This window comes from Sprattus sprattus (assembly GCF_963457725.1).
Source record: "Sprattus sprattus genome assembly, chromosome: 3".
Classification (NCBI taxonomy): domain Eukaryota; kingdom Metazoa; phylum Chordata; class Actinopteri; order Clupeiformes; family Clupeidae; genus Sprattus; species Sprattus sprattus.
The window spans coordinates 9,368,035-9,380,677 of NC_137922.1; the positions used below are offsets into that span (position 1 = coordinate 9,368,035).

At 43.6% G+C, this 12,643-nt stretch overlaps 1 protein-coding gene across 1 annotated transcript; it reads left to right on the forward strand.

Moving 5' to 3' along the window:
• Positions 1–229: 229 nt before the first annotated feature.
• dis3 (DIS3 exosome endoribonuclease and 3'-5' exoribonuclease) lies at positions 230–12,291 on the forward strand (the record flags this gene model as incomplete). The annotated part of the gene is made up of 21 exons (XM_080833892.1): positions 230–448; positions 605–762; positions 847–1,031; positions 1,139–1,212; positions 1,322–1,489; positions 1,593–1,760; positions 2,216–2,332; positions 2,640–2,777; positions 2,953–3,099; positions 3,220–3,336; positions 3,429–3,530; positions 3,901–3,965; positions 4,298–4,382; positions 4,796–4,923; positions 5,162–5,248; positions 5,503–5,659; positions 9,845–10,059; positions 10,243–10,411; positions 10,914–11,072; positions 11,199–11,321; positions 12,070–12,291. The coding sequence occupies 21 exons, from the start codon at positions 230–232 to the stop codon at positions 12,136–12,138; spliced, it is 2,850 nt and encodes a 949-aa protein (XP_080690018.1). The 3' UTR covers positions 12,139–12,291.
• Between the last annotated feature and the right edge of the window lie 352 nt (positions 12,292–12,643).

The window sequence follows — 12,643 nt, forward strand, 5'->3', positions numbered from 1 at the left end:
TTCGTTTATTATGGCAAGTTAGCTCGAATGTATTTTGTATGCATTATGCTGTAACCGAAACAAAGGCTATAAAGGAAAATAGAAGATTGTGTAGCTGTACGATGTGTGGCTTTCCTCAGTAACCCCGGGAAAGTTTTAGTTGTCCAGTATTCCCCGCGTGGCTCTCCTATGTTTACGGAGCTGTCGGATGTGTCCATCTGACCGGACTTGTAAACACTCCTATTAGACAATGCTGAAGTCCAAAACGTTCGTGAAGAAGACCCGCTCGGGCGGAATATTGAAGGTAGTTCGTGAGCATTATCTCCGAGATGACATTTGGTGCGGAAGTGAAGTCTGCGTGGAGTGCAAAGATGAATCTCCTGTTCTGGAAAAGGACCCATGCATGGAGAGCAGCATGTGTACATTTCCTCACTATATCATTCCTGACACGAATGTTGTTCTGCACCAGGTATGTCTTTAAACCTTATAGCGCTTACATTAATAATACAAATAATTAAATTGCTTTTCAGTATAGATACCTGCGATTGCACGGTTCTTTTTATGGGATTACTTACCCCCCTCGTCCTGATATTGCTGTTCCATACCAATTATGTTACTTTCTTAGATCGATGTTTTGGAGGACCCGTTGATCAGGAACGTCATCATCTTACAGACGGTTCTTCAAGAGGTTCGACACAGGAGTGCACCAGCCTACAAGAGAATCAAAGACGCTATCCACAACAAGGAGAAACATTTCTACACATTCACAAACGAACATCATCGGTTAGAGCCTATGTCACTCCAGTTTAGATGGCACGTTGAATATCTCTGCTGTCTCTGTTCTAAATGTATTGTGGTCTTCTGCAGGGAAACGTTCATCGAGCGCGAGCCAGGAGAGAGTGCAAATGACAGAAATGACCGAGCCATCCGCGCGGCTGCACAGTGGTACAGCAAGCACATACCAGATAGTGCCGAGATCAAAGTTGTCATGCTGACAAATGACCGGTTGAATAAAGAGAATGCAGAACAGACTGGCTTGCTCGTTTATAGATGTAAGTCTAGGCGTGTAGAGTGTGCTTTCAGGACACTGTCTTGTTTAGATACTTTGATACTAAGATTTTTGTTCTTCATTCGTCTATAATGCACTCTATTCACATAGGTGATGAGTACATCAAGAGTTTAATCGCCAATCCTGAGCTTGTGGACCGGCTTGCCTTGACCTCAGATGAGAAGGTTTGCCACTCTTTCCAGATTCATCAGCAGCATCCCAAAAGGATCATTCCGTACTGATTTGTGTGCAGTGAATCTAAAAGGCTTTGATGTTGTGTTTTTCTTTCTCCAGAATGAAATTACCAGCTCTAAGATCTTGTTCCCAGAGCATCTTCCACTGTCTCAAATTCAGTCAGGTATCAAGAGTGGCAAATACATTCAGGGAACCTTCCGGGCCAACAGGGATAATTTCCTGGAAGGGACTGTCTTTGTCCATGGGGAAGGAGATGAAAGCACTGAGGTAAGTGTTTCCAGTTCAGAGGTCAAGCCTTGTGTTTTGAATCACCTCTATTACCTGAACATCCATTATGGCTCTTGATGTTTGATCAGTTGCTGTTCTTAAGATTCTGTTACAAGGTCTTCAGAAGCTGAATCGGGCTGTGCACCAGGACGTGGTTGCGGTGGAGCTGTTACCGCAGGAGGACTGGGTCGCACCATCTGCTGTGGTCCTGCAAGACGACGGGTCTAAAGGCGAGGATGAGGAGGAGGAGGAGGAGGAAGAGGAGAAAAAAGTGAGACAGAACTCTGCCCTGTGGAACCAAGTCCATTAAACTGATTTCTTCTCTTACTTTTCTTCTCATCCATGCAGATCAGATGTGTGCCAGTGATCGATTAACCAGAATCTAGAAATATCAGTAGTATCCATTAATTGTGATCAATTTCCTTTAGCAAATGGCCAAAAAACTATTCTTTGGTGACTTACTGTTCCAAGCTTGCATTGCTAGGAGTTGTGTTTTGCTGGGTTTGGATTCAGTCGTCAATAGATCTGGCTGTCCTGAGTGAGGGGAAATTGAAAAGTGTCCAGACGTAGACTCTCCAAACATGTGTATTTTGAAGCCTCTACGGATTGACGAACTTAGTGTACGATTGTCTAAAAAGAACGTGCTCTGGAAATGTTGCTCAAAGAAGCTGTGCTCTAAACTGTAAACGTGTATTTGCTGTAATTGAGGTGCTGTTCTGCTTCCAGCTGCAAACCAAACAGGTGCACTGTGACGCTCTGAAGCCCACAGGCCGAGTGGTGGGCATCATCAAGAGAAACTGGAGGCCCTACTGTGGAATGCTGACCTTGTCCCACATCAAAGAGGTATTAGGCCAGAAGCGCTGGAACACACATTACAGTCAACTTCAACTTGCAGTCTTATCTGCGCAGGGCTATTGTGTCTGGGGTTTTCATTCAAACCAAGCGGTTGCACCCCTGTTTTGACTAATGCTTAGTTTGAATTGTTGAGATCAATTTATGAGAAGAGTCTGATCAGGCATGCCCCTGCTGGTTGGAATAGAAATTTGCTGCGACATCTAAATCATGACGGGTCACCTTACTAAAGGCTATAATTTGCTCCTCTGTTGACCTGTGGATCAGGTTGTTAATGATGCGAGAACTTTGTTCACAGTCCACAAGGCACTTGTTCACGCCGGCAGACCGTCGCATCCCCAGGATCCGCATCGAGACCCGGCAGGCAGCCACCCTGGAAGGCCAAAGGATAATGGTGGCCATTGACGGCTGGCCCAAAAACTCCAGATATCCAAGGGTAAGCCCCGCATAGACAACCCACACGGTCGGATGTCAGCCCTGCCCTTAAAAAAGATTCCACTTTCCCATGTGGTGCTATGATGATTTGGGCATCATCCCAAGTGACGGAAACACACTGACTCTGTGCTGTCTCTGTCTCTGTGCTCATGTGGTTTTACTGGCACTTTGTTCAGGGCCATTTCATGAAGAACCTGGGCAGTGCTGGAGACAAGGAGACCGAGACGGAGGTGCTGTTGCTGGAACACGATGTCCCTCATCTCCCCTTCTCCCAGAACGTGCTCAGCTTCCTACCCAGCATGCCATGGGCCATCACTGAGGACGTGAGTGCCTCCGTTTACTTCAATAGGAACCTTGAGGGATGGGAGCTGTGTTCCATCTTACTGGTTAATCTTGTATGTTTTTGTTTGAACAAGTCTGAAAGTAGCTTCTCGTCCTGACAGGACATGAACAGGAGGGAGGACCTTCGCCATCTGTGTGTGTGCAGTGTGGATCCCCCTGGGTGCACAGATATTGACGACGCTCTGCACTGTCGAGAACTTGAGAATGGAAACCTAGAGGTGTGTGTGTGCGAGTGAATGAGTTTGTATTAATATAAAAGTGCTCTGATTCCAAAAGCGTTGCGTGTTGATAATTTACTGGTAATTCGCAGGTTGGTGTTCACATAGCAGACGTCAGCCATTTCATTCGCCCAGGGAATGCTATGGACCAAGAGGCTGCCAGCAGAGGGACCACCGTGTATCTGTGTGGAAAGGTAAACACACGCATATATAACCTGTGTAGTACTACTTGTCTTTCGTCTGACTGAGTTTTGATTGGAGCTCATGAAAATTTGACTGGTTGTAAACAGCCGTGTTAACTGTTGGTCTGATCTGGGGGGTATTCCAAGTACTTGGTTTAATGACAATCCTGGATAGGTTAACTCTGAATAAGTGATAAAGCACTATGGCTTCATTCTTCTAGCAAAACAAAGCCATAGGTTGCTTGTTGTAGGAGGTATACCACCTCCTCTGAGTTAACTTACCTAGGTTTGTCACTGAACCACACACTTGGAATGCCCCCCTAGTCTATTCTGATCTTGCTGCCTGAGTTCATTGGAACATGTGGGGTTTGTTTGGTTCCAGAGAATCGACATGGTTCCAGAGCTGCTGAGCTCCAACCTGTGTTCTCTGCGCTCCAATGTTGAACGGTAAGACTCTGCTGGTCAGAGATCAGTTAATTGTTCAAAAAACTAATAAGGTTTGTGAAATCAGTGAATGATTGTGTTGCTAAATTAATGAACTCATGTATTACGTGATTAATGTATTACAAGTATTATATTACAAAGTGATGAATTACAATATGTTTCGTTAGGATTCTAAGTTGTAAGAGGCTGTATACATAGTCGGCAGCCTTGTGTTCTCTCGTTGTTCTCATAAAAGTCTTTTTCTACACGTATTTCATATGCAAAATGTGTTGTGTTTGACGTTTGGATTGATGAATTATGATTTATATATTCGTGTTGTAAACCTCCTTGTATAGACTGGCCTTCTCCTGCATCTGGGAGATGAATGACAATGCGGACATCCTCAACACCCGCTTCACCAAAAGCGTCATCAACTCCAAGGTATTGGGTGGGAATCTTTAAAGTCCTGTTTCGATTATTCATTTGTTTATTTATGGTATGAATGATCTCATATCTGCTGCTCATGTGGCACCTACCAAATGGGATCCAATCTCAACTTCCCACCAGAGCATGCAACCCATAAATGCCTGTCTGCTTTCTTTGTGTGTGTGTGTGTGTGTGTGTGTGTGTGTGTCTGTCTGTCTGTCTGTCTACCACTCTATCTATATCTATCTCTCGATCTCTCTTCCTATCTATATATATATATATATATATATATATATATATTTACTGTGTATATATATACTGTGTGTATGTGTGAGTGTGTGTGTGTGTATATATATATATATATATATATATATATATATATATATATATATGTATTAAAATATGTTTTGTTGTGTTGGTCGCTTCAGGCTTCTCTAACCTATGCTGAGGCTCAGATGAGAATTGATGATGGGAACATGAATGATGACATCACCAAGAACTTACGAGGTCTGAACAAGCTAGCGAAGATCTTGAAGGCGGGCAGAATTGAGAAGGGGTGAGCAAGCGTGCACAAATATCACAGTACGATTAAGCCGAACGCTCACTATTCCTGAATATTACAACATGTGTAAGATATTCTTAAAACCGATTGCCTTGCTCATTTGCATTCAAAGGTCAGTACTTGACCTATGGAGCTCTGCAGACACCCGCACCTCTTAATGGCTGTTCTGTGCTGCTGGTGCATTCAGTTGTCTTGAGTCACGTGAGTCATAGCCACCTCTCTATTGTTGTAGAGCTCTGACGCTGTCCTCTCCTGAAGTTCGCTTCCACATTGATAGTGAAACGCACGACCCCATCGACCTTCAGACCAAGGAACTCCAGTGAGTCTCTCACCCTCATGATTGTTGTCCATCAACATGTGTTTAGGCAAAAATGTTTTTTAAAAAAGTCAAATATTTACAATCCTCAAAAGATCAATTTTATCCTTTCGATGACATGGTAATGATATTGAAAAACTAAGCATTTTGCTCCTGATTGTTGGAAATTCGTGAAACCCCACAGAAAGTACTTTCACAGCTAGGCTTAATATTATTAAGTGATGCACGATGATGTCATCATCCTCGCTCTCATACAGGGAGACTAACTCTATGGTGGAGGAGTTCATGTTGCTGGCCAACATCTCCGTTGCCCAGAAGATCTACGACGAGTTCTCAGAGTGCGCACTACTCAGAAAGCATCCGTCTCCTCCTCCCTCCAACTATGACATCCTCCACAAAGCCATCAAGACAAAGGTGGGAACCTCCAACTGTTCAGGAAACTGTTTGAGGAGCCTCTGTAGACTGCAACCTCCTCTGTTTGAGGAGCCTCTGTAGACTGCAACCTCCTCTGTTTGAGGAGCCTCTGTAGACTGCAACCTCCTCTGTTTGAGGAGCCTCTGTAGACTGCAACCTCCTCTGTTTGAGGAGCCTCTGCAGACTGCAACCTCTTAAGTGCCATTATTGGCAAACAACACATAGGTTGACTGATCACTACTGAACCCTCTTCTCCAAATTCAATTCAATTCAATTTTATTTGTATAGCGCCATAACAATACAATTGCCTCTCGGCGCTTAACAGAGCCCAGAGCCTGAACCCCCTTAGTGCATGCACAACGGCAACAGGGGCAAGGAAAAACTCCCTGTTAGGCAGGAAGAAATCTTAAGCAGAACCACGGCACATAAGGGGGGACCCATCTGCTTGAGGTCGGCTGGGTGGAGACAGGAAGGTGGGACGGGGGGAAGGGGGGAAGGGTTGTGTGGCAGAAGGGGAAAGGAAGCAACAGGGGCAATACACAGCCAGCATTTGGTCACTGGACATATGCACTGGACATATGTATACATTCATCTGATACACACACACACACTCTCTCACACATATACACACACACATTTCTTTGACAGGAGTTGCACTAGTATCTAATGGCATTATGGATTATGTACAAGATAAATGTAAATGGCGGGAAAAGAAAGTTGGGGCAGATGCTTTGCAAAAACACAGAGGAATTGCTAATCATTAACGGCTAGTAGCATGCTAACATTAGATAGGTAGCTCAGACACCTGGCAAAGTCTCTTAGACTTATTTTTCAGTTACAATAATGTGGTGTTTATATTGTACAGTGTCTATTTTTCGATACTTTTTAAAAATCTAAGCAAAAAAAGTAAAACTAAAAACTTCTAGGTACAAATACGATGATCTACGGAGTTTGGTCCGGCATTTTTTTTAACTAAGGTAGTAGGTAACTAGGGAAGGTACGCGCATACCTACATCCTCGTCCTCATTGGTCAGCTGTCAAAAAGGCGCTTGACGTCACCCAGTGCTTTTCGGAAAGTTTGAGAAAATTGAACTTAAAAAGGCGTCGGGGGTTGCGCTTTTTAAAAAGGCGTCCACCTTTTGCTTTTTCCCATAGGGTTTAAGGTAAAAAAGGTGCTGGCAGTTGAAAAAAAGAAGTCAGGTGTGAACGGGGCCTTAGGTATGGTTTAAGGGATATCATCTTTGGAGTTTTTTGTCAATACACTAGCTGTAGCAGCATAAGTCATTGTGTCGGCATACTCTCTCTATAAGCTCATGATATTAATAGAATATTAATAAGCACGCTAAAGTTGAAGAATGGACTGGAGGCAGAGTCAGTTTCTGGAGGTTGTATTTCAGCATGGAGACCCCTCTCAGCTGTTGGTTCAAGAACGGTCTAACCTGATAGCAGTATGCTACCGCATTTTATACAATTCAGGTTACAGTACAAAGGGAGAGGGGAAGGGCCACACCCTTTTAGGTGAGAGAAGGGGGGGGGGGGGATACAGTGAGATGGTCACCAATGGGGGGATGGGGATGCCGGGACACAAGGCCTCTAGCAGGAAGAGGGGGGGGAGGGTCACATGTCATTTGCATTGGATCTCAGTGAGAGACAGACGTAGTACACATTTAGAGTGAGTTGTAGATACAGAGCAGTACATGTCTACCTATAATAATAACAATAATTCCAGTTCCATCAGTCCCCCAATTGAGAATATATATATGCTCGCACAATAATAACCAGGCAACAGCCAATCAGGGCAGGACACATCGAAATATGTTAGAGATAGGGATGATACAAATTAACAGTGTAATATCTATTTTGTAGTTCCATCAGTAGTTATCTTGTAAACACCCAGAGCCCACATGCAGAGTCCTTCTGCCATGTATTCTGGGTGGGTAGTCACCATGGCAAGACGTGCTGAATCAGGAACACCAAGCACGTGGATGGCCAGTTGATGAGTTCAGGTTTCCATTGTGGTCACAGGGTTGTCAATAGTCCTTTTGTTTAGGCTGAGTGTGTGTAACTCTGAGGAGAGCTGGACAGTCCATGACCTCAGCCGGAGCCAAAAACGCCCCGGGACACAGGGAGGTGTTAGATAGGGTGTGTTGATGGCTGCAGATGGGCAGGGGAGGGGTAATCTTTCCCTCGGAATTGAAGTGAATTGGGTGATCTCAGGTTCCTGAAATTCTTAGCTTCGGGTACTTATCAAGTCTCACATGAGAAACCAACAATAGCATGAGGTGTTTGGAGAACATTCAAGCATTTGCTTTTGACTGTGGTATGGGGGAGGGGGAGGGGTGTTTGGTAATAGGAAATGCGAGACTACTTCATGAGTGAAGGCACAGGGCATGGTAAAATAAAATGGAAAGACAAATAGCACAAGACTTTGACAAAATAAAACAAAAAGGAATACAGGAAACAAAATAGCACAAGACTTTGACCAAATAAAATAAAAAGGAATACGGGTGGGACAAACACAACAAGCCTTCAAATCCCCTATATGATAGCTTGGAAGATATCACCTTTGAAAAGTAAATACAAGTTAAAGCAAGGCATTGTCAGACTTAAATCATACCAGACAATAAACAAAAACAGTCAAAAGTCATATACCAGACAATAAACAAAGCAGTCAAAAGTCATATAAACAAAACAGTCAAAAGTATGTCGTTCTATATTCTCACTCAGTCAGTGAGTGGCATTGAGTTGTGTAAAGTCCATTCATTCATCGGCTGGCCAGCCCACAGACATACGTACACACACGCGCGCGCGCTTGCACAGTTGTTCGCTCAGAACACGCGTTGTCTGACTCGCGGGGAAACAAAGACAAGAGAAGTTAATAATCTGGTTACAACATGTAGGCAACACAGAACAGAACAGAGAGTTAGCAGAAGTCTGCCTCCTCAACATTCACTGGCTTTATTTGACTATCAGACAGCGACAGATCACTTGAACAGCGAGCTCATTTGATTTTACTTAAAAGGGGCATTCCAACCTATTGTGGGCCCAGCTAATGTGTCTATACATTTACGTATGTTTTTCCGAAAAGGCGTCTTATTTCCATGTATCTTAAACATATACACCCAGGATGAAGGCTTTGTTAAAAGTCTTCACTCCTCTCCTTCTAACTGGCTAAGTTAGATACATTTAGACAATGGGCTAGATGGTGCTGTTTGAGTCGCTACTGCTAGTCAAGGCTGGCCACTATAAGAACAAAGACAACACAGATGGACGCACACAGGCTTACACAATGAACATAAAACACGGAACAGACAAACATATAGCACGCTGAAACAAACCAACCGAAACCGACTCTTCCTGGTCCTTATAATGAATAGTATAAGTCAATTATAGCGAACGGGACTTTTTCTATATGCAGATGCCTGTTTAGCCGATGAGAGATCTCTTTCACACCCGTACAGTACCAAGTTATTTAAACCGTTGAAAGTTGACAATGGTAGACTTATCTCAATTTGTATGGCGTTACAAATTGAGCCAAAGCCGCTCTCAAGACACAGTGTTCAGTCTAGCACTCGTGCCTTCCCAATAACAGCGCCGACACAGTGCTTTTAAAAATGCATAGGTCTACTAAACGGCGAATGATAAAAACGTCTGACAACGTCCGGCACGGTGTTTGCATAAAACACGTGCGTAACTATAACGTTGTTAATTTCTGGTTTTAACTGGAATACGATGCCTGTGCACTTTACGCCTAGCGCTGGATATGTAAAGAGTTGAGGCTGAATTAAGTGCTATATATTTATGCCTAAATTGCTCTGTCTCTCACCCCCACACAACCTCTGCACACAGAAAGATGGTAAAAAGCTTACCTGTCCCGTTTCGCAATGTTTGAGCGTCAGCTTGTATTCTCTGCTGTTTCATAGAGTGAGATGGTCACCTATGGGGGGATGGGGATGCCAGGACACAAGGCCTCTAGCAGGAAGAGGGGGGGGAGGGTCACATGTCATTTGCATTGGATCTCAGTGAGAGACAGACGTAGTACACATTTAGAGTGAGTTGTAGATACAGAGCAGTACATGTTTACCTATAATAATAACAATAATTCCAGTTCCATCAATATTATGTTGTGTTTCCCAGACTGGTGCATGTGTCCTTATCTCTGATCTGCTGATTTTGTCTTTTCAGAACCTGGTGATCCACACTGACTCCGCCAAAGAGCTGGCGGACTCTCTGAACCAGGCAGACATCGAGGGCTTCCCTTACTTTAACACTCTGCTGCGTATCCTAGCAACACGCTGCATGATGCAGGCTGTCTACTTCTGCTCAGGCCTGGACTCCGATTTCAGACATTATGGCCTGGCCACGCCCATCTACACACACTTCACCTCACCCATCAGGAGGTAACACAGCTACTATAGCCTCTACAGCTTGACAAAATACAAATACTTCATATACAGACACATGACTCTATGCAAATACACACATGCACATATTGCCATAAAATTCAGAATGTCGTGCCCCCCCACCTCTATTAATATTGTATTGGTATCATATATTTGATTGACGGTCTGGGTGTGGTACAGGTACTCTGACATTATCGTGCACAGAATGCTGGCCGTGGCCATCGGAGCAGATAGCACCTACCCGGCCCTGATGGACAAGCACAAGCAGGGCGCCCTCTGCAACAACCTCAACTACAGACACAAGATGGCGCAATACGCCCAGAGAGCTTCTGTCGCCTTCCACACTCAGGTAGGAGGTCACCTCTGTGCTAGGGTTGACTTTTCACAGTCAGTCAAGTTTGGCTTACTGGCCTTATTTTACTCTCTGTCTGGCAGCTACCTTTAGTTTAGCAAAGTTGGTAAACAGTTATTGTTTAATTATACTTTAAGCTTGTTTTAATGTACAGTGCCACTTTAAAGTATGTGAACCCCTTGAGCACTTAAATGTTTTCTGTTATTTTACCATATTTTTAATTTTTTTTATCACCAATTTTCTGTTATTTTACCATATTTTTAATTTTTTTTATCACCAATTTTCCATAGATGAAATGTCAGGTTTATGTTTATCATTTGCATGTTCTTGTTTAAAAAAATCATGGTAAAACAACAGAAAACGCTTAAGTGCTCAAGGGGTTCACATACTTTAAAGTGGCACTGTATGTATGTTTGTATGTATGTATGTGTTTGTGCATGTGTCTCTGTGTGTGCCTGTCTGTGTGTTTGTGTGTGTGTGTTTGTGTCTGTGTGTTCAGTTGTTTTTCAAAAGCAGAGGGATTCTGAATGAAGAAGGCTTCATTCTCTTTGTGAGGAAGAATGCAATCATTGTCCTCATTCCCAAGTTTGGTTTGGAAGGAACAGTGTTCTTTGAAAACAAAGATAAGCCCAGTCCTAAGATGACTTTCAACGAAGAGGTATGAAAGCATCACCAATACTACCATCACCCTTACTTAGGGCCTAGTGATGTTAAGATTCTTAGTTACACTAGTACACACCACAGTCGTGAAAATAAAATAAATTATCTTTTTTTCCCTCCACAGGTTCCCACACTGACAGTAGAAGGTCACACATTTAACCTGTTTGACCGTGTAAGGGTGACCATCAGTCTGGATGCGTCCAACATTCAGCACCAGAAGATCAGGATGTCTCTTCTGGAGCCGGTGGTAAGCAGTTGTTCAGTGCTGATCTGCATGTTTATATCTGCATGGGCTTTGACGAGTTGTCCAGATATTGCCAGCTTTATTCGGCCGGTGTTCGACATGTGAATATGCCATTTGATCCCTCTCTGTGATGTTGCAGCCTGCGTTTACATTTATACCTTAAGCAGATGCTTTTATCTAAAGGAACTTATATTATAATACAGATATACGTTGTTCCCATGAGTAGGTGTGTTCCCTGGGTATCAAACCCATGACCTTGGTGGTGTTAGCATGTTCCCTGGGTATCAAACCCATGACCTTGGTGGTGTTAGCATGTTCCCTGTGTATCAAACCCATGACCTTGGTGGTGTTAGAATGTTCCCTGGGTATCAAACCCATGACCTTGGTGGTGTTAGCATGTTCCCTGGGTATCAAACCCATGACCTTGGTGGTGTTAGCATGTTCCCTGGGTATCAAACCCATGACCTTGGTGGTGTTAGCATGTTCCCTGGGTATCAAACCCATGACCTTGGTGGTGTTAGCATGTTCCCTGGGTATCAAACCCATGACCTTGGTGGTGTTAGCATGTTCCCTGGGTATCAAACCCATGACCTTGTTGTGGTAACCATGTTCCCTGGGTATCAAACCCATGACCTTGGTGTGGTTAGCATGTTCCCTGGGTGCATACCCATGACCTTGGTGTGTTTAGCACCAGCTAAGCTACAGGACTCTGGTGGTTGGGAGTGTTTATAATGACTGTTTTGTCCTACAGATCCCTGGAGTGAGTTTACCCCTACCCGAGGCAGAGCCAGATGCCAAGAAAGCTAAGCTGGATCGCTGAAGAACTTGCCTTTTGAGTAGACCCTGTTGAAAGGCACAACCCCTTATTTTTTAACTCTCTCATGCAAAAGTCTGTGGTCTTGAGGGACCCTCCTCTCTGAAACGCCCAGCCATGGATGTTTTGTGTGTTGCTTTTTTAAACCATTGTCAAGAGATTTACCATGATCTAATCCAGTGTGTTGGAGTGTATTAAACAACACCTCTACATCAAACAGTTCTATTGCATTCACTTCATTCAAAATGCCCAAAATGCTCCAATTAAGGGGTTTTATTTGAACATAAAACTTCCCCATTTTAAATCATTGTCTATAGTCACTAAGCCACAGACCTTTGGAATGGAGCAGATGTCTCTCATCACTCTAGTTACTTTCTAGCCGGGCATAATTTTTGCTTTATTTCAAGCATCAGTACTGATGTATTTAAAATGGAGAACTTTTCCCAGCACTGCCATTTTAAAGACACGCTATGCAACAATTTGCCACTTTTTGAGGTATGTTTTTTAAGCA